Below are 22,630 nucleotides of genomic sequence, written 5' to 3' on the forward strand. Positions count from 1 at the left end.
GAGGCTTCACTCGCTATAACACACTGACTCAGACTCCTAATCAATACGAGGACATTCTATCTAATCCAACTGGTGTATGTAGCAGATACAGTGATAGTTGTTGAGTCCAGACATGTGTGCTCCCTGTGGTCAGGGCGGTGGAGGCTGTTCTGTGTGCGTGGGGAAGCGGAGGTGGAGGCCTCGCTGGTGGAGGTGGACTGCCTGCGCGCCAGCCTGCGTTCTCGCGCCAGCCTCGTGCTGCTCAACGCTCAGAAACACCGTCTCTACTTGTGGCACGGGTGCAAAGCTCATGCAGGGGCCAAGCTGGTGGCCAAAAGAGCAGTGGACAAACTAGCGGCGAGGTAAGGCAGCGACGGGCCGCGTGGCTGCGGGACACACGGCTGCACGGCTGCTGTGAGTAACCCGGTGTTCTGTGTTCTGAAGGCTTCCCTCAGAGCTGGGACTGAGCAGCAGCAGCAGGATCAGCGTGGAGGAGGTGGAGGAAGGATCTGAACCGGGGGAGTTTGTGGAGGCTTTAGGCAAGCAGGACAAGAAGGCCTACGACTGCATGCTGCAAGGTGAAGTCCATTATCTCTTTGGTCTGGCTTTTATGTAGCATCACATTTTATAGTTCTGTTTAACATTTTTTAAAGGTATTTGTTTTATTTATTTATTTTATTGTTGTGGACTGATTATTTTTTAGCCTTAATTCTTAAACTTTTATCATGTTTTCATTTTAATTAACTATATTGTATGTCAGTGTGCATTGGTCTCCCAGTTTTTATTTTTTTGTTTATTACGCTTATTTTTCAGTCAAAATGTCAAAGCACTTTGTATTTCATGTACCTAGATGAAAGGTGCTATGTAAATAATGATTGATTGATTGATTGATTGATTGATTGATTGATTGATTGATTAGGCTGCTTGACGTGCGTGCATGCAGGAATGGGTGATATTTTACCGTTTACGATAAACCGTCAAAAAAATTCCCCACGGTAAGAATTTTTCATCTCATGGTAAAAATGATAAATTCCCGTTGATGACGTTTTTGTGTAACAAACATGGCGGAAGGCGGATCTGAGAGCGAGGAGCTCGTTGTTAAACGAGGCTCCAGCTCCGTTACCTGGAACTGGTTTGGATTTAAAAAGAGTGACGAGAGTAAACATCATCTATTATATGCAGAGTCTGCAAAAACAGAAGGAAATGGTTGTTACATTTTGATATAACCTTTGACTATTACGAAAAAAAAAATGCAATAGTATCTAATTTGTGGCATGTTCCAACCACAGGTTAATTTGCACATTTTATTTATATTAGAAGAGGTCATCACTGATAGGATTTTATTTTCAGTGAACTTTTATTTATTTGTCCTGTTTCTTTATTTATCAGGTTGTATTTTTTTCTACTTTGTGATTTTATAAGCTAAGAAAACTTGAAGGACAATGGTACTTAGTGGTATGGTAGCTTTTTCACTGTTATCCAGCTGTTTAAGCCATACAGTTTGAATAAATGTTGAATCTGTTCTTACATTTCAAACTTGTTTCATTTGAGTCATTCCAGTTTTGCAGTAATTGGTTTTTATTAATTCAATGTAATTGGTGTAGTTTAGTAGTATTTAGTATCTTTTAGAGCAGTGATTTGGCTCCAAAGACTGAATGTGGTGATAGATTTATAGTTACAAAGATGGAGTTGAATTGGTATTTCTTTTATCGTCATTTTTATCGTTATCGGGATAAATGCCAGAAATTAAAGTGATACATTTTTTAGTCCATACCGCCCATCCCTGCGTGCGTGAGTGTGTGAATTGTCAAATTGGTTTAATTCACCGTACGAATTGTTACAGATTACTTTTGTAATTACTTTTAATAACTTGGGCTTTTTATTATTTTACTTCCTTTCTTATCATTTTATTTCATTTTATTTGTTATTTACTGTTTAATTGTGTCTTGCCGCTTTTAATGTGGATGTAAAGCACTTTGAATTACCTTGTGTTGAATTCTGCTATACTAATAAACTTGCCTTGTGTGTCTGTGTGTGTTTAGATCCAGGGAAGTACAACTACACTCCTCGACTGTTCCGACTGAGCGCCAGCTCTGGAGCGTTTGAAGGGGAGGAGAAACTGTCTCCTGCTCGGGTGACGGAGGGAACCATGGCTATGCCGTTCCTGCAGGAGAACCTCTACTCCGTACAACAGCCAGGTAACGCTCAGCCCACCGGACGTCTGCAGAATATAAACTTTAAACTAAAAACACACTAAAAAAACAACAAAAAAGTTAAAGCCAAGGAAAGAGAAGTTAAAATCCTTCACCAGCATATATAGTGTTTGGATCGCAGGTGAATCCTTCAAGGCCATCCAGGTGTGCCACAATAAAAAAAAATGTTTTCCCTTCAATCATGTTCTACTTTTCCAACAATTTCCAAAATCTGGCTCAATATGTGTGTTTTTTCCTCCAAGCAGAAATTACTACTACTGTCATTTAGCAGACGCTTTTATCCAAAGCGACTTACATCTGAGACACACACACACCATGGAGCAATTAGGGTTAAGTTATCGCCTTTCTACAGTTTTGCGAAGGGAAATGACTTGGAGCAGGGGTCACCAACCCTGGTCCTCGAGGGCCGGTGTCCTGCATGTTTTAGATGTTTCTCTGCTTTAACACACCTGATTCTAATTAATCATCGTCACCAGCTTGTCATCAAAGTCTGGATAGTTCTGTTAATGACACAGTCACTTGTATCATGGTGCAATGAAGCAGGGAAACATCTAAAACCTGCAGGGACACCGGCCCTCGAGGACCAGGGTTGGTGACCCCTGACTTGGAGAGATGTACGTTTAAAAGAAAAAAGAGATTTACCACGAGCTCAGGTGGCAGGCGTGTCCTTGCTTTCACTTGAATCACAGATATTTTGCCAGCGCTGTTAATCCTGCTTCTTCTCGTGCAGCCCTGTTTGTGCTGGACAACCACATGGAGGTGTATCTGTGGCAGGGCTGGCAGCCCGAGGACACTCAGTGCACCGGATCAGCCAAGATGCGCTGGGACAACGAGAGGAAGTGCGCCATGGAGACGGCGCTGCAGTACTGCAAAGGTGAGCGTTAGCACTCCCTAACGTTGGTATAAATGCATACATGTTTAATTTTGAATAGACAAACTAAAGAACACAGCAAGTAAACGGGTTAGAGAGAGGACTGAGGGATACGTGGAGGTGCAGTTTATTCCACAAGAGGTTGAGCGTTACAACTGGATGAGGAAACTCTGCAGCACAAAAACCTATTTGTTCTCTGTTTCATGTGTGTAACACAGCAATCTCTTCCAGTAATTGTCTTTCCTTCGCCACAGGGCTAGTGAAGTAACTGACAGTGTCAACACGGATCTAAAGGGAGGCCACTCTATGGAGCCGGAGTTGGAGTTGCAGCTTTTTAGACTTTAGAACATAAAAACCTTCAGTAGCTCAGCTGTCACTTTGGCACCTTCATTCTTGCATTAATTATTTATTTGGAGAGAAAAACACAAATAATGAAATGGCATGTTCTAATTTAACTTGTCCCGCTCTGATTTCCAGAGAAGAATCGCCGGCGCCCCCCGCAGGCCTACCTGGTCCTAGCAGGCTGTGAACCGCTGACCTTCACCAACATCTTCCCGTACTGGGAGAAGGACACCAGCATCACTTCCAAGGTGGCTCCTCTTTTATATATATATATATATATTGAAAAATAATCAGGGTTGTGCAAGTTCCTACTTCTCATGAACTAGTTCAAAGTTCAGTTCACATAGTTTAAAAATTAACAGTTCATGTTCATAGTTCACCATTTTCATTTTGAACTAGTTCAAATTCAGTTCATTTCAATATTTTTAGGTGAGAAGTACGAATGAAACACCCCCCTATCCTAAAACTGTGCACTGTATAGCAGTGGTCTCCAACCCTGGTCCTCAGGACCCTGTCCTACATGTTTTAGATGTTTCCCCTCAGAACCCTGATAAAAATGACTGTCATTAACAGACTTGTGCAGACCTGGATGACAAGCTGATGACGACCATTAATTAGAATCAGGTGTGATGATACAAGGAAACATCTAAAACATGCAGGACAGGGGTCCTGAGGACCAGGGTTGAATACCCTGCTGTAAACTATCATGTCCTAGTGGCTTTTCAACTTTACTCAGTGGCTGTAAATCTCCAACAATGTAGTCCATTATCAGTTAGTCTACCTGTTGCTGGTAAATCAACCCCCTGAAGGAGCAGCAGTGGGACTGGGGTCGCTTGGGGCTGTTGGGTCTTCTTGGTCTTTCTGGGAACTTTTTTGATTGTTAAGGAATCGCAGATATTTTCTCCCACTGGACGGATCCTTTAACTCCACATGACGTTTCTAATGTGAAGTTGACGAGGCAGACGCTCAGACTTGTTTTCTCAGCGCAGGTGGACATAATTTGCACAGCAAGGTTAGATTTTTACCGTCGGACTCTTTGGGAGACGATGTATAAAATTCCTGCAGATAATGATAAGCGGATCATCATCTGACGGCTCGCTGACGCTGCGTCTGCAACGTCTAGGCTGATTTATGGTTCTGTGTTACACCAACGCAGAGCCTACGCCGTAGGCTACGGCGTCGATTTAACGGGAACCATAATTCAGGCTTCATTCGTAAAGTCTGCACCGGGCTCGTCGAGTATTTTAAATGTGCGCGCCGCCCACTGGTGAAATATATTCCGTAATAATTGGACCTAAACAGTGAAGCTGAAACTCACATAATCTGAACAGTTCAAATTCCAGTTCTTGATCTGCAGAATGAACAAGTTCACGTTCAAGTTCTTCATTTGCAAATATGTTGAGTTCAGTTCAACGATCTCACAGAAATGAACGTGTTCATTTGAACTCGTTCATGCACAACACTGAAAATAATGCAAGTTGTCTACCTGATCCAACATACAAAAAAAAGCATCTGTTCAGTTCAACTCAGTTTATTTATCCGTCTCAACAAAAGTCATCTGAGGACATTAAATGGACAAAGGAAAAACGCTGAAGAAGAGAACCAAAAATTGGAGAAATATGATTTCCTTAGAACTGGTTTCATGAATAAATCTAGCTGAGGATCAGTGTAGCGGTAACTGCATAGCAACAACAATGTTGTAGAGTAAAAGGTAGTGGTCCAAACACAGAGCCCTGTTTAACACCATGTTTAACTCCCGTTTAAGAGGAAAACTCCTCATCTAAGCAATCAAACTGAGCCAAACCAGACTAATGCAGCTTCTTTAATCCCAGGAATTGCATTGGAGCCTCTGAAACACAAAGTTGATCATACACTAGTCCACATGATTTACTTTCACTGTTGCTGATCTGATGTGATCGTAACCCTTCAAGTTAATTTCTGTGCTTGTGAAGAGTTTTGCATTTAGTTTCATTACTGTATATCAAATGTGTTTGCAGGCTGAGAGCTTTAAGAACAAAGTGGTGCTGGTGAAGGAGGCGCTGTCCAACCTCAGCAAGCAGCAGTACTCCATCGAGGAGCTGACCAGGAAGCCTCTGCCCGAGGGAGTGGACCCTCTCCGCCTCGAGGACTACCTGTCCGACCAGGACTTCAAGGTATGAGAGGGATTCCTCAAGAGGAGCTCATTTATTGTGACTGTTTCAGTCATTTAGAGAGAATTAAAAAGGAACATGTCTGTATATTGGTGCACAAAACAGCATGTTCTACACAGTAGGCTTGGGCGGTATCCACATTTTCTCAGACGGCGAAAAAAGGAACTTTATTGATCCCACATAGGAGTAATTCATGTTCTATCAGCAATAGAGAACAAGGTAGTGCCGAAAAACAATATATACCCCCCCCTCACAAAAATAAGAAAAATAGAGAAACATATTTTCTCATCAACAAATCAAATTTTTCAAGTAACAAAATAACACATTTGAACAATTTTTCAGACAATAAAATAACATTTGAATCATTTTTTCAGATAATAAAATAACATATTTGAACCATTTTTCAGACAATAAAATAATATTTGAACCATTGTGGGATCAATAAAGTTCTTCTTTCTGCCATCTGAGAAAATTAAATATATTATATTTGGTGCCTAACTGTTTCCCAAGTATATTAGTGCGTGTGTGAATGAATAAATGAGACGTAAAACGTACATTTCTTTGTAGAAAGGCACTTTATGAAAATAAGTCCATTTACTTGTATTAGTTTACAGCGCAGTCTTGAACATCCAATATGGCGGCGACGTTGACGTATTGCAGCAGCGGCAAAACCACTTGATGCAGCGTCTATGTATACTGTACATGTCTATGCTCTCTCCCCTCCGCGCTGTCAGGTGATGACATCACGTTCATAAACTTTATGGAAAGTCTCAAAATGTAGGCTAAAACATATTCAACTATTTAAGTAAAACTGAAAATTCAACCACACATAAGTGTTACTGGATATAGAATCAATTTTAGGCATTAAATTGCTTTTATTTGATATTTAATTGTTATCTCTTATATAAGTCCATTGCATTTTTTCATGATGGTATTGAAAATGATACCGCTGCTATTTTATACACCGACAGTATACAGTATTACCGTAATACCGCCCAAGCCTACTACACACATTTCAAATGTGATCAATGTTACATAGACAGATACAGGTCTATAAGTGAGTGTTTAAGGCCGAGCAGATGGAAAACTGACACTTGTTTGTTCTGTTTTCCTCTGACGTTTGTAGACTCTTCTTGAAATGAACCGAGTTGAGTTCGGTTCGCTACCAAACTGGAAGCAGAAGAATCTGAAGAAGAGCAAGGGTTTGTTCTGAAAGTGCACGCTTGTGGACGCAGAAGCAGCTTTTCACACTCGTTTGGTTTCAGAAAGGAATCAAATCCTGCTCATTATGTTGTAAAGGCTTACAAAAGGCAACTGTACAATTTTATTGAAATGTTGATCTATTTTTAATAACTGTGCCATTTTTTTGTTTTATGTTACCCTGTCATTTAAATATTTTTAGTGACCAATTATGTGCAATTATTATTTTTTAATTTTCATTTTTTAAATGTTTTTCATACGGTTAAAAAAAACAGTTACCTTGACATTATAAATATGTAATATACCATTAATGCTTTTATGCATTGTGTGAGAACGCGTTTGTGGTTCAAAACTGAGGGATTATTTGTGTTTAACATTTAAAGAAAAATCAGCTGTTCAAGGGAAAAAAGTTAACATTTTAAGGTCATCAAAGCAAATCATAATCTCATAGTTCCTGTAGTGATGGTTTGACCTCACAGACAGACTTGCCATGGAAACATATGGCTTTTTTTCATTTTCATGCAATTGGAAACTAGATAACTCTTTACTGACTCATTTTCATGAGAATAATTGAAACGCAAAAGTTTGGTACTGAATAGTTCCTGGTTTTGATTCAGTGACGGCAGCCTTCTAGTTGTTTGGGACCAAATCGTATCTGTTTGTCTTGTTAATGTGTTGAAGTGTTATTTTTATGACTGTGCGAGTGTGTGCGCGTGTGTTTGGAGAAATGCACAACTTTAAAAGTATTACATGTGTATGAGGGAGCCTGCAAGAGACAAACTGCTGCATTTACTGCCTTTTAAAGCAAAACCTGCTCTCTTTGTGACGGTATTTCACCTGTAAAACTGTCTGTGAGGTCTCCGTTAGGAAAACCTCTGCAATCACGTTTTCATTTGTTGCAATATGCATCTTGTTTGTGTTAAATAAGATCTGTATACTATGAACTACAGAGACGGGTGTGGTGGAGATTAAATACTACTCAGTATTCCCTTTTGAAATAAAAAGCTTTTTAAATTAACTTCTTGAAGTCAGAGTTTAATATCTTTGATATGTCATTATAAGATGCAGAACATGAGTAAATAATAACCTGACAATGAGAGACATCATTAAAGTTACTCTGAACATTAGTCAAATCTATTCCTTTACTGTCTGCACCTGAAATAAATCTTTTATCTTGCAACTTGTTCATGATCAGGGATGACTGGAGAATAAATAACATTAACGATGTCTGTGATTGTTAGGATTGTCAGTGATTCAGCTGTCAGACGTAGAAGTAAATGTAGTCACTCTTAATGTCTATTAATTATTTGTATAGTTATTATTAATTATTAGTAATCTTACTTTGAGACATTATTGTATTAGATGGTTTTTTTTTTAATTATCTACCACGCTAAAGGTTCAATTTTTAATGCCTTAAGAAGCAGCATGCAACAGAAGCTGATCAAATTTGTGTTAAAGTTTGAATTTTGTAATATTTAGACCTGGCAGAAAACTTACAAATCTGAATATTCAATTCTATGAATATAGTTTTCAAACAATAGTGGGTTACTGGTAAAGTTTAGGTTAAGAAACTAATGATGCTAAGGTCGGTGCTACTGAAAGTTTCTGAAAGTTTCAAAGAATGACTAACTAACTGAAGAATTGAGGATATCCCTTTGCACAAGCTGAGGCCCGACCAGCAGAGGGCGCTGTCGGTCCAGTTTTAATCTGTTTAGCATCCGCCTTTAAATCTGCAGCCTTTTTGAACTGTAAATTATTAATGAGTAATTAAGTCGAATTAAAACTCGTAAAACAAACGAGAGCAAACTTGCGACTCTGTGCAGAGGGCTTGTAAATTTCTCTGCCAACCGTGTTGTAGAAAGCAAATATGGACTATAACTCCTGCCTGACTCGCACATTACTCTAAACACCTGCTTATTTATAGGGTAAGGCGTTGCATCTCACAAACTGTGTGTTTGTGTGTGTTACGTGGCGGGCAAGCCTCATTTAAAAAATCAACTTGTTCCCCACATCCAACTGCCGTGTTGATGTCGACATGTGCAGAACCAAAGTTATTTCCACAACAGATGGCGGGAGGCGGCTGATGATCCCTCAAACAGCAACTGGGAGGCCGGTTTGTTTATTCATCATACATCAACTCCGTCCTGCCAGCATGAATCACCTGCACGGCTCGGCCCGGAGTCTCAGGAGCCACGGCAACCCGAGCCTCGGCTGACGCGCAGGCCAACGATGAAGCCGCCAACACGAGGCAGATTAGCTGCAGGGACGACCCCGGATATGAGATGGATGAGGCCATGCGGCCTCCGCGGGGACGGCCACCCACACCTCTGATCAATCCATCAATTCTGACTCGGAACAAACTGGGAAAACTCCCCAAAAACTTTGCCACACTAAGATTTTATTAACAAAATGTAATCATTTGCCACATTCCTGTCTGAAAAGACAAGAAACTCAAAAACATGACATAATATTCTAAGATCTGTTTGTCTCCGGCAACCCTCAAAGGGGATAAAGCTGGTTTTAGAAAGAGGGTGGGCGTATTGGAGGAAAAAAATAAAATAAAAACAACCTTATTCTGATTGAGCTTCCTTTATTTGGATTTCAAAGCTTTGGAGTGTTATATGTTTTTAATTTTCCTCCCTCTATCATGGATGCTTTCTACCAGAAGATGCAATGTAGTCACAATTGCTGAGTGGAATACATCAACAAAACACCAGAATAACAAAAGAATCAATCAATTCCTGTGTATTGATGTTTGCAAACTGCTTTTTAGTTGCCTTTTTAAACCTTAAGGTCTTTTTTTTTAAATGAGTAACTCAAAAAGTAAGACTGCCTCTCGTGCTCGGAGTGAAAAATCCTTCTTGTTTTATGAGAGAAAACCAAGGCCTTGAAAAATTCATCGTGCAAACTGAGAGCAGCAGCCAGTATTGAACCAAAATGATCACGCAATAACCTTGGACGCCTGCGTGTGTCGATGTGTTTGCACGGAGAACAGTTGGTCGGTGATGATGTTAATCACAGACTTACCTCCCAGCAGCACTCCCAGTCTGGATCTCCTCTGCTTAGTAACATTTTAGCAAGTTCTGACAGACTTTTGCAAGAGCTGCAATAGGATTAACGCTTGGAGCTCTCCAGTGTTATAATCAGAATATACATTACTTTTCTAAAACATGCATATTATGTATTCTCAATTGATTATAACACACACTAAACAAGGTTCTGTAGAAACTATCGTTGAACCTCCTGCAGACTTTCACGGTCAAGATACAGAACCTTCACATTGGTCTGTTGTTATTCACTTTTTCTGACTTTGTCAAAGGTTTTTACTTCACGTCATGACCATGGAGTGAAATATCTGTCTGTAGCATGATCACAAACCGTTATTAATTAATAAAAGAAGTATTCAGTGTGTCAGTGTAGGTTCACAAGTTTCCAGACCTCTCAGCATATCTTTGCAATTTATGTAAACAATGAAGACCTTATCTCTTAAAAAATGCTCTTTTTCAACCTTATATTTGAGCATTATTGCAATTTTTTCCGATATATCCATATTTTCATTCCTATACTGTCAAAGGGTCTCATATTAAACAGTTCCCCTGAAATGTGGACGCAGTTTCCAGCCATTTTCTTTTTGAAATTCACCATTAGACTATTGTGTACTATAACTGGTGACCTGTCCAGGGTGTAACTCCTGCCTCTCACCTGAAAATAGCTGGGATAGGCTCCAGCAGACCCCCGAGACCTGTGATAAAGCAGGTATAGATAATGGATGGATGTACTATAGTACAATATACTCAATATCTGTCATTGTGGCTGGAGTTTTGGTTCTTGGGCTTTTCTGTATTTAGTTGTGATCTTTCTACTGCAGACTTTGTTCTTTGTTTGTCTGTGATTTGTTTATTTCTTTTTTATTCTCTTCGGCCCTTATTGTTCCCACCTGTATTTATTCAATCTCTTTATCCTCCTGGTTGTCCCCACCTGTATTTCTTCTTCTCCCCGATTGTTTCCACCTGTACAGCTTCAGCTCTTGATTGTTCAGTCCTGTATCTCTTAAGTCCCCATACATGTATATAATAACCTTTCTATACTTCCTCTGCACTATATAGTCAGTCTGTGTTGCTAAATGTTTAACTTCCCCGTTTGTTGCCTCTGCTATGCTTTGTTTTGCTTTCATTGTTCTTTGTAATTTTAGCACTTCAAATACCGAGCTTTGCTTTTTAAAATCTTATTTATTAATATATGTATTCCTTTTTTTATTTAATTAAAGGATAATGTTGTTTAATTGATATTAACTGAGAGTTTTGGGAAAGCAGTGAAAGTATAGAACCTGTGTGAAGTCTTTAATGCTAATTGTGGGAGAATCTCCCTCAGATGTGTGATTGAAAGTACCGACATGCTATCAAAACCAGTGTAAGATCACTATTTGTCCATTATGCTCAGATTGTTGCAGGTTCATTGTTCTCTGCTGCAAAGGAAGTGATGATGTTGCTTATATACAGGGGCGGATCTGGGGGGGGGGGGCATGGGGGACGAGGCCCCGCCTGTAATCTGATTGGCCCCTGAAGTGCCCCTGTTCTGTCAATCAACGGGCAAGCTGAGAATTTGATGATCACTGCTGCAGTTCCACCCCCAAACTGTTGGTGTCGCCTGTTGTCAATACAACTGAATAGAAGAAGAAACAGCTTGGTGCACTCTAGGTGGGACAAACAGATGTAGACGTTATTGGACAGTTTGAATTGGAGGGAGGGTTCACGTCCTTTTAAAATATTTGTGGCAGGCTGAACGTAACGTAAGGATTGCGTTTTCATTCATTCTGCTTCCAAAGAAAGAGGATGATGTTAAATTAAAAGGAGCCCCTTTCACATACAGGGCGCGAGGCGGCTGCCGCTGGCTTTCCCATTCATTGTGTATGTGCTACCGCGGCTCAAGAGCGGGCCGCTCTGCCGCCGAGCTCGGCGGCGCGCAAGAGGGCGCCTGCCGCGGGGTTTGTGCTGCGCCTGCCTGCCCAAATTGAACATTTTCTAATTTCAACGCTTAAAGCTGCTTTCACATAGAGCGCGGTTTGCACCGTGCACACCACCGGGTGGGCGCGGCGCAAGGCGTGCATGCGTGCATCGCTCACATATTTGTTGCAAGTTGCTAGGCGACCGAAAAAGGTTTTTCCGGTCTGGCGCCGTTTTCCCACTCGTTTGGACGTACAGTAGAGTACAGTAGCCTACAGCTCGTTTGAAAAATGTATCTTCTGAGGAGGAGGAGGAGGAGGAGGAGACGAGCAGCAGCAGCAGCAAGGAGGGTCCATGAAATCCTCATGAGAAGACAGGATTTGGGGGAATCCAGGCTCGTTGGGGAGCTACAGCTCCATGATGACCAGGTCTACTTCAGGCTGAACAGGGAGCAGTTTGACAGCCTGTTGGGGAGAGTTGGAGCCTCAGCAGGATGACTCCACCACCTTCTCTCCTATTGGACACGCCGAGATGTTGTCACAGCGTGGCACGGTGAAATTAAAAAATGTTCAATTCGGGCGCAGGCAGGCGCGACGCCTACGCCTGCGCCCTCTCGCACGCTGCCGAGCTCGGCAGCAGAGCGGTCCGCTCTTGCGCCGCGGCAGCACATACACAATGAATGGGAAAGCCGGCGGCGGTCCCCGCTTTGCGCCCTCTATGTGAAAGGGGCTTAATACTGTTGGCCCCTGAAGGTTACATTTGGCCCCATAATGGCCCCTGTTTCAGAAAAAAATATGAATTCATATTATACTTATGACATATACGTAGCACTTAGCAACCAAACGCCGCTGCATTGCATTGTGGGAAGTTTCTGCTCGGCTAGTGTCCATCAATCCACACTAAAAAATTTCTCCGGAATGAGTATGGATAGATACTATTGAGTACGTACTAATGTTTCGGACGCACTAAAAAATCTCACATACTCATTTTGCATACTCATTAGGGTGGAAGTATACTGGTATAACATGACACTAGGATATTTGAATGACTTGGTGGACACGCTCATGTGGATTTGCTTTCTATTTTTACTTAGAAGTTGGAATTTCCCAGTTCGGAGTCAACAGTTTCTATTGAATTGTTGCCTGAAGTCAGAATTTTTAACTTAGAAAGTTGGCGAAACTTTACCTAATCCAACTTAAAAATCAAATATGGCTGCTACTCTGATCAACAGATTAAAACTCATCCATGTTATGGTTTATAAGTGGATAATGTTTGAAAGTATGAAAGAGTTTGCATCTGGCTGGCATGGTTTTCAAAATCAAGAGCTGGTGAGGTGAAAATATGAGGTACACACAGAGGGAGAGAGGCTGTAAACAACGATGAGATCATTACACCTTCATATCTTTATGTCGCAGCTGAGTAGTTCTGTCAAGGTTTAAAAATGTAATACCTTGAAACTTTAATGCTGTTCCTTCCTGACCATGCTTTTCTGTGTTTGTTATGTTTACCTGGGGGTTAGCAGGATTTATCTTTGGATCTGTAAAGTGCATCATCACCAAAGGGCGGAAAAAAGTTTCTGGGGAAAGCAAATAAATAAAATTGTACTACAGTATTGCAAAGGCTGTTGATTTGTCTAATTTGGCATACAACATTGATTTTATTGGCTGTTAAATAGACACCATCATAAGTGTGCAGTAATTAGTGACACTAATCATGAGCTGCTCTTATTTTAGATGGTCGTGTTAGTTTATTTAGTGTCAAAGCACATTAGCAACTGTTAGCTGTTACACCTTTGTACACAAAAAAAAAAAAACTAAACAAAAAGAAGGTCTCAACGAGGTGAATAATGTGGGTTTTTGCATATGGCTGGGTTTCATTTTTCCGACGCAGTCAAAGCAGCTGAGAACGGCGTGCTCTCTTCTCACTTTCCTAAACATTGTAAAAATGAATTAAAGCTGCAAGCAGCGATGAACGGGCCCTCGCGCGTGCAATATTCACCAATAAAGGTCAAGGACTCAAAACTTCCTCAATCCAGGAAGCAGGAACACACGGAGACACACGTCAAGCACTGGAAATCTGCAACAAAAACCACAAACTCAATTCAATTCAATTCAATTTTATTTATATAGCGTCTAATACAACAGATGTTGTCTCTAGACGCTTTCCAGAGATCCAGAACATGAACATAAACATAAACATAAACATAAACATAAACCCCCGAGCAATTATTATATAAACAATGGCAGGTAAAAACTCCCTTAGTGGGAGAAAATCCTTAAGCCAAACAGTGGCAAGGAAAAACTCCCCTTTAGGAGGGAAGAAACCTTGAGCAGGACCAGGCTCATAAGGGGGGACCCTCCTGCCGAAGGCCAGACTGGGGGAGTCAGGGACGTCGACAGCACACAGCAGGCAGGTGGAAGCAGCAGCGGGATGACCAGAGGTGGGGGGGGGGGGGGCGTCAGCAGCACACAACAGTCATGTGGAAGCAGCAGCGGGATGACCAGAGGGGGGGGGGGGCATCAGCAGCACACAACAGTCATGTGGAAGCAGCAGCGGGATGACCAGAGGGGGGGGGGGTGCAGGCAGGCGGAAGCAGCAACAGCAGACATCCACGTAGGCAGGTGGAAGAAGCAATGGGATGACCAGAGGGGGGGGAGGGCCGGGAACACAGGCCAGAACGCAGCTCCTGAGGCTCCGGCCTGCAAACATACACAAAAGAGAAAAAAGGGGGGCCGGCACAAGAAACTACAGGAACAATGGACAAAAATGATAGCTATGAGATATTTATAATAAATAAAAATGGTAATGGAGAAGAGAGGCAGGGAAAAGGAGAGGAGAAGAAGGGTGAGAGGCACCGCCCAGCGGATCATGTCGGTGCCCCCCTGCAGCATAAGCCTATAGCAGCATATCTACCGCGAAGCTATATTTGAGACTAACTATTATAGTTTTGTTCTATAGCTGCGACAATGACTACTGACTCTAACACACTAAAGTTTACACTACCTAGAGATTTACCAACACCAGCTAGAGGTTTACTTAACACTAACTATAAGCTTTACTAAACAGAAAGGTTTTAAGTTTAGTTTTAAAGGTGGAGGTGGTGTCAGCCTCCTTAACCCAGATTGGAAGTTGGTTCCAAAGTAATGGTGCCTGATAGCAGAACGCCCGCCCTCCAAATCTACATTTAGATACTCTAGGAACTACGAGTAAACCTGCACCCTGGGAGCGGAGAGCTCGGCCAGGAACATAAGGTACTATCAAATCTTGTAAATACTGCGGAGCTAAGCCGTTTTGGGCTTTATATGCAAGTAATAAAATTTTAAATTGAATTCTGAATTTTACAGGTAGCCAATGGAGCGACGCTAACACTGGAGAGACGTGGTCTCTCCTGCGAATTCCTGTCAGTACTCGTGCTGCTGCATTTTGGATCAGCTGGAGCCTATTCAGCAAATTACTTGGACATCCTGCTAACAACACATTACAGTAATCCAGTCTAGAAGATACAAACGCATGAACTAGTTTCTCTGCATCCCTCTGCGAGAGGATTTTCCTAATTTTTGCAATATTACGGAGATGGAAAAACGCTATTTTACAAACCTGATTAACATATGGTTTAAACGACAAATCCTGATCGAAAACAACACCAAGGTTTCTCACAGTTGCACTGGAAGCCATCGCAACACCATCTAATCCCTTCCTAAGATGCTCTGGACCAAGAATGATAACCTCTGTTTTATCTGAATTTAGAAGCAAGAAATTTCTGGACATCCAGTCCTTGATGTCCCTAAGACATGCCTGAAGTTTAACTAACGGTTCTGTTTCATCCGGCTTCATAGACAAGTAGAGCTGCGTATCATCAGCATAACAATGAAAGTGTATGCCGTGATTCTGGATTATACTTCCCAACGGCTGCATGTATAAACTGAACAAGACTGGCCCTAGCACTGAACCCTGCGGAACACCATAACAGACCCTCGACTGTTCTGAAGAAACCTCATGTACATGAACAAACTGGAACCTGTCAGATAGATATGATTTAAACCAACGTAGAGCTGTCCCTTTAATCCCAACAACATGCTCTAACCTGTGCAGTAAAATGCCATGGTCAACAGTGTCAAAAGCAGCACTGAGGTCCAGTAAAACCAATATGGACACTAATCCCTTATCTGAGGCCATAAGAAGGTCATTCGTAACTCGAACCAGTGCTGTCTCTGTGCTATGATGCATTCTGAACCCTGACTGAAAGACTTCAAACAGATCATTTCTATACAAATAGTCACATAACTGGCTTGAAACTGCCTTTTCCAGAATTTTAGATACAAATGGAAGGTTAGAAATTGGCCTATAATTAGCTAAGGTGTCTGGGTCAAGGGAAGGTTTTTTAAGTAAAGGTTTAATTACTGCCACTTTGAAAACCTGTGGTACATATCCTAAGCTTAGGGATAGGTTGATTTGGTCCAGTATTGTCACACCAATAAGAGAAAAAACATTTTTGAATAGTCGAGTCGGGATGGGGTCTAACATACATGTGGTAGACTTAGCTCTATTAACGAGTGAGGTCAGCTCAGGGAGGTCTATAGGATCAAAACAGTCTAGAGACAAGTCAGAGCCTAGGGAAGTCGCTAAAGCTGAAGAAACGCCCACAACCGGCTGGTTGATTTCTTCTCTAATTCTCGTGATTTTACTGTTAAAGAAGCTCATAAAGTCTTCACTACTGAGAGCTGCAGGAATACACGGCTCCACAGAGCTGTGACTCTTTGTCAGCCTGGCTACAGTGCTGAACAGAAAACGTGGGTTACTTTTGTTATCCTCTATCAACGTTGAATAATAAGCTGTTCTTGCTTTGCGAATGGCTTTTTTATATACTATTAGAATATCTTTCCATTCACGATAAGAGTCTACAGACCTACAAGAGTACCACTTCCTTTCCATTTTACGCACGCTTTGTTTCAACATGCGAATATCTGAATTGTACCAGGGAGTTAAGCTCCTGTGGCTAGAAACCCTCCTTTTCAAAGGAGCAACTTCATCTAAAGCTGAGTGCAACAGATCAGCAGTGTTACTAACAAGAGAATCAACATCAGAGGTAAACGAAACACAAAACCGACACAGAGCCGACCAAAACACGAGCAGCAATCGACCCAAATCTTGCGATCTGATCACAGTCTGAGCTAAACTACCACGATTAACTAACCCCAAAAACTATAGAGCAAGCATGCAGGTGAACAAGCCAGTGTGTATGTCTATGTGTGTGTGTGCGTGTGCGTGTATGTATATGTCTGTGTGGCTGTGTGTGTGTATGTTTATGTGTGGCTATGTGTTTGTATGTTCCGTGTGTATATGTATATGTCTGAGTGGCTGTATGTGTGTGTGTGTGTGTGTGTGTTTGTGAGCGTGTATATGTATGTGTGGCTGTGTGTGTGTGTGTGTGTGTGTGTGTGTGTGTGTGTGTGTGTGTGTGTGTGTGTGTGTGTGTGTGTGTGTGTGTGTGTGTGTGTGTGTGTGTAATAAACCAAACCAAACAAAGCTCCACCTGAAGTGTATCTATAGTGGGGGAGGGGGGGAGCAACCCCGCCACCCGCGAGACCAGAGGCCGACACGGAAGAGCCCGGAGATCCTCGAAGTATTCCTTCCACCTTCCGACAATGTCCCCAGTCGAGGTCAACAGCTCCCCACCCACACCATAAACGGTGCCGGCAGAGTACTGCTTCCCCCTTCTGAGGCGCCGAACGGTCCTCCAGAATTTCCTCAAGGCCGACCGAAAGTCTTCCTCCACGGCCTCCCCGAACTCCTCCCAGACCCGAGTTTTTGCCTCCAGGACTGTCCAAGCCGCGGCTCGCTTGGCCTGCCGGTACCTATCTACTGCGTCAGGAGTCCCACCGGCCAACATAGCACGGTAGGACTCCTTCTTCAGTCTGACGGCATCCTGTACTTCCGGTGTCCACCACCGGGTTCTAGGATTGCCGCCACGACAGGCACCGGAGACCTTGCGACCACAACTCCGAGCCGCCGCGTCGACAATGGAGGCAGAGAACATGGTCCACTCGGACTCAATGTCCCCCGCCTCCCCCGGGATCCGAGAGAAGCTCTCTCAGAGGTGGGAGTTGAAGATGTCCCTGACAGAGGGCTCAGCCAGACGTTCCCAACAGACCCTCACAATCCGTTTGGGTCTGCCCGGTCTGTCCAACCTCCCCCTCCGCCAGCGCATCCAACTCACCACCAGGTGGTGATCAGTTGACAGCTCAGCCCCTCTCTTCACCCGAGTGTCCAAGACATGCGGCCGAAGGTCAGATGAAACGACAACAAAGTCGATCATTGACCTCCGGCCTAGGGTGTCCTGGTGCCACGTGCACTGATGGACACCCTTATGCTTGAACATGGTGTTCGTTATGGACAAACTGCGACTAGCACAGAAGTCCAACAACGAAACACCGCTCGGGTTCAGATCGGGGAGGCCGTTCCTCCCAATCACGCCTCTCCAGGTATCACTGTCATTGCCCATGTGAGCGTTGAAGTCCCCCAGGAGTCCCCAGTTGGAGCACTATCAAGTACTCCTCCCAGGGACCCCAATAAGGTACTCCGCACTGCTGTTCGGCCCGTAGGCACAAACAACAGTGAGAGACCTTTCCCCGACCCGAAGGCGTAGGGAAGCGACCCTCTCGTTCACCGGGGTGAACTCCAACACATGGCGGCTGAGCTGAGGGGCTATAACCAAGCCCACACCAGCCCGCCGCCTCTCACCATGGGCAACTCCAGAGTAGTGGAGGGTCCAGCCCCTTTCAAGGAGCTTGGTTCCTGAGCCCAAGCTATGTGTGGAGGTGAGCCCGACTATCTCTAGCCGGTATCTCTCAACCTCACGCACAAGCTCCGGCTCCTTCCCCCCCAGCGAGGTGACATTCCATGTCCCCACTGTGAGGGTTTTAGTCCGAGGATTGGGTCGTCGAGGCACCCCGCCACGACTGCTACCCAGCCCACATTGCACCGGCCTCTCACGGCCCTTCCTGCGGGTGGTGGGCCTACGGGAAGGCGGGCCCACGTCGCCTTTTAGGGCTGAGCCCGGCCGGGTTCCACGGGCAAAGACCCGGCCACCAGGCGCTCGCCAACGAGCCCCAACCCCAGGCCTGGCTCCAGGGCGGGGCCCCGGTGACGCCGATCCGGGCGACGTAACGGTCCTTGATCTTTTGTTCTTCATGATTAGCGTTGTGAACCGCTCTTAGTCTGACCCGTCACCCAGGACCTGTTTGCCGTGGGAGCCCCTACCATGGGCATAAGTGCCCCCGACAACATAGCTCCTAGGATCACTCGGGCACACAAACCCCTCCACCACAGTAAGGTGGCGGTTCAAGGAGGGGGGCCCATTAATGCAAACCATTAAATATGAAATTTTTCGCCAGGCCTGGCTTGCGTGCAAGATTTGGTGACTTTTGGGGCGCGTTTAGGGGGAAAAAAGGCCCTCATTCCGTCGGAAGAAGGAAAAAAAAAATCCTACAGATACAATAGGGCCTTCGCACTGTCAGTGCTCGGGCCCTGATAACATGGACAGTAAGAGACTGTACACAGCTTGCTTTTCAACAAATATTGCAGGAGAGATCACCGTAGCGATGGTGACTTCATTAGGCTGCAAAGACACCGGGCTTACTGTAGATAATGGATCAGTTTCATAAACACAGGTGTGTGTCTACTCACTGACAAAGGCACTAGGAACAATGCTGGAAGCTTTTCTCGATGGAAAAGATGTATTTGCTCCTCTGCTGACTGGTGTCGGCATCAGTTTGATTTGCAGTCTGGCTCTGTCGGTAGTAGTGTATACCGATAGACACGGTTCATGCAGTTATTTGCCAAGAACATTTTGAAACAGTTTCATGGCTGACCTCCCAGATGCTTTTATGCTGTCTGCCATCTGGAGGATCATATTACTCATACCAGACCCCACCGTCCTTGTCAAAATAAAAGTGGCACTATTGATGACAGTAAGCAGTAATGATTTATAAGGGAGTGTTTCCTTATTCTTCTCCGATTGTCCTTGAAATTGAAGCAATAAATTACTCACTTACTTTCGTGTCTGAAGGCAGTAAATATTTTTCTCAACAATCTTTAATGAGATGGACTACAAGCATCAGCTCTTTAAATGCAGTAGGTATCGCAAATACCTGGGATATACTCAGCTGGAATTGTTGCTGTTTTTATGTAATTGTAAATATCCATCCATCCATTATCTATACCCGCTTTATCCTTAGCAGGGTCACGGGGGTCTGCTGGAGCCTAGCCCAGCTATTTTCAGGTGAGAGGCAGGAGTTACACCCTGGACAGGTCACCAGTCCATCGCAGAGCCACATATACAGACAAACAACCAGACACACACGCTCACACCTACAGGCAATTTAGAATCATCAATTAACCTAATATGCATGTTTTTGGACTGTGGGAGGAAACCGGAGTACCCGGAGGAAACCCACGCAAGCACGGGGAGAACATGCAAACTCCACACAGAATAATTGTAAATATATTCTTATCAAAACATATTAAAAAAGGAAGTTAACACAAGGTTGAAAATCACACTGAATTCAGAATCAAGGTGTTGCAATGTCCGTGTCAAACTCCAGACCACATTGAAATGCTGTGGTGGGATCTGAAAAGAGCTGTATTAGCAAATATAAGCACACTTCAATGAAGTTTTGCCATATCGTAAAGCATAGTGAAAAACTGACTATGGCCTGACTATAATTGATAAGATACACACACAAGAAGGTTGCAGACATTGTACAAGAATGTTTTTGTTTCTCCCCCTTATTCGAGGGTCAACACTGAACTTTGAAACTCTACTTTAAAAAAATATATTTTTTTGTATCATTGACTTTTACAGTTTCCCCTTTGGACATATTTGGGACAAAGAGAGTTGCTCCAACTGAGCCAAAAGGTAAAGCGAGCAAGTATATCGTTGAAATTGCAAAAAAAAAGTAATATAGGCAGGTATTTCCAGGCAGTAGACAGTGGCGGTTTGTCTGCTTAACTTCGATATAACATATTTGGCATTTGCTCGCATATTCTGTATATATAGCACAAAACTTCATGCATATCAAATTCATGCCGTTCTTGTTCCTGCTCCAGCAGCCGCGGTAGCGGATGCCGATTGGACGCGTACACATTCAATTCAATTCAATTTTATTTATATAGCGTCTAATACAACAGAGTTGTCTCTAGACGCTTTCCAGAGACCCATACCCAGAACATAAACCCCCGAGCAGTTATTACATAAACAATGGCAGGTAAAAACTCCCCTAGTGGGAGAAAAACCTTAAGCCAAACAGTGGCAAGGAAAAACTCCCCTTTAGGAGGGAAGAAACCTTGAGCAGGACCAGGCTCGTAAGGGGGGACCCTCCTGCCGAAGGCCAGACTGGTGGGTCAGGGACGGCAACAGCACAGCAGGCAGGTGGAAGCAGCAACGGGATGACCGGGGGTGAGGACCGCAGGCCAGCACGCAGCTCCCGAAGCTCCGGCCCAATCATCAAACATGAACACACAATCGGACACGACCACGATATCAGTCCTGTTTCCCACGGACGGAACAGGAACTGCAGATGACAGATTGATTGAAAGTTCCTCCTCTGGCTCTCATCCATCATGTCAGCCTGTTTATCATCTTCTTTCTGCTCATTCCATTTGCTGGAAGGAGAGAGAAAACCATTAAGGCCAGCCATGACCTAGGAGTCACCCAGGAAAGCTTTGGATGAGACGCAGCCTGGACCCGAGCACAAGAGAGCAACAAGGTCACCATTCATTCAGCTTGCATTAATACAAAGTGCTATTTACGTCACCTTGTTTTTACAGACAAAGCTGTCAGACTCTGGTAACGCAGATGACTGAATGTTATAATCTCTGTAGCAGTGGAGCTGCTTAACAACATAATGCCAAAACCTTTGTGAACATTTCTCCTACCCTCATAGAAGCTGGAAGAAGCCCAAAATGTAATCTTTAGACATGATGGGATTTGTCTAAGCTGCTGTTGCAGGAAGTTTCGATTTTTCTTTTATTTATTTTTTTTGGCCAATATGTTTTGCAATCACAAGCACAAGATAAATGGAGAACAATATTTGGGTAAAATACACAACTCGTGTGGCAAAATATACTCTTTCAGGTTTTTATATGTACCTGCTTACAGCACTGTGTCATTGATTCTGCATAAGCTTCTCTAATGAGCACTACAATCATGAAAGTGCAAAGACACAAAGACTGAATTCACAGGATGATGGAGATGAATCCTTGACACATTATCCTAGTGAGGAAAAAGAACTAGATGTGTTGGCTGCCAAACTGGTTGCTCATCATAAAAGAAAGCTCAGTACAATATCTGAAAAAAAAGTCTTCTTCTTTCATTGAGACACAGATGGAAAAAAGTCCTTATTCTTCAGTGATTCAAAAGAAATCAGAACAATGCATGTTTTTGAAAAAATCTCTTTTATAAAACAAGTGACTAGGAAACTGGCTCAGTGAGAAGAGAACAAAATAAAAGCTTTGAAATATTATCAATGTGGAGTATTCCCATATACAGGACTGTCTCAGAAAATTAGAATATTGTGATAAAGTTCTTTATTTTCTGTAATGCAATTAAAAAAACAAAAATGTCATACATTCTGGATTCATTACAAATCAACTGAAATATTGCAAGCCTTTTATTATTTTAATATTGCTGATCAAGGCTTACAGTTTAAGATTCCCAGAATATTCTAATTTTTTGAGATAGGATATTTGAGTTTTATTAAACTGTAAGCCATGATCAGCAATATTAAAATAATAAAAGGCTTGCAATATTTCAGTTGATTTGTAATGAATCCAGAATGTATGACATTTTTGCATTACAGAAAATAAAGGACTTTATCACAATATTCTAATTTTCTGAGACAGTCCTGTATACTCTAGTCACATTGTTTTTTT

General features: G+C 42.9%; 1 protein-coding gene across 2 annotated transcripts in view; it reads left to right on the plus strand.

Moving 5' to 3' along the window:
• Positions 1-7,773, plus strand: part of svild (supervillin d) — an 84,310-nt gene extending 76,537 nt beyond the window's left edge. Inside the window, exons 23-29 of one of the 2 annotated variants that reach the window (XM_061709358.1) lie at positions 134-341; positions 424-557; positions 2,022-2,177; positions 2,923-3,066; positions 3,541-3,653; positions 5,403-5,558; positions 6,682-7,773. In XM_061709358.1, the coding sequence (XP_061565342.1) occupies positions 134-341; positions 424-557; positions 2,022-2,177; positions 2,923-3,066; positions 3,541-3,653; positions 5,403-5,558; positions 6,682-6,768 (998 nt within the window). In that variant the 3' untranslated portion in view covers positions 6,769-7,773. Of the gene's footprint in view, positions 1-133; positions 342-423; positions 558-2,021; positions 2,178-2,922; positions 3,067-3,540; positions 3,654-5,402; positions 5,878-6,681 lie in introns of those variants that run through there. The other variant, XM_061709357.1, reaches the window with a different exon arrangement.
• The last annotated feature ends 14,857 nt before the right edge of the window (positions 7,774-22,630 follow it).

Source organism: Cololabis saira, chromosome 19 (assembly GCF_033807715.1).
Source record: "Cololabis saira isolate AMF1-May2022 chromosome 19, fColSai1.1, whole genome shotgun sequence".
Lineage (NCBI taxonomy): Eukaryota > Metazoa > Chordata > Actinopteri > Beloniformes > Belonidae > Cololabis > Cololabis saira.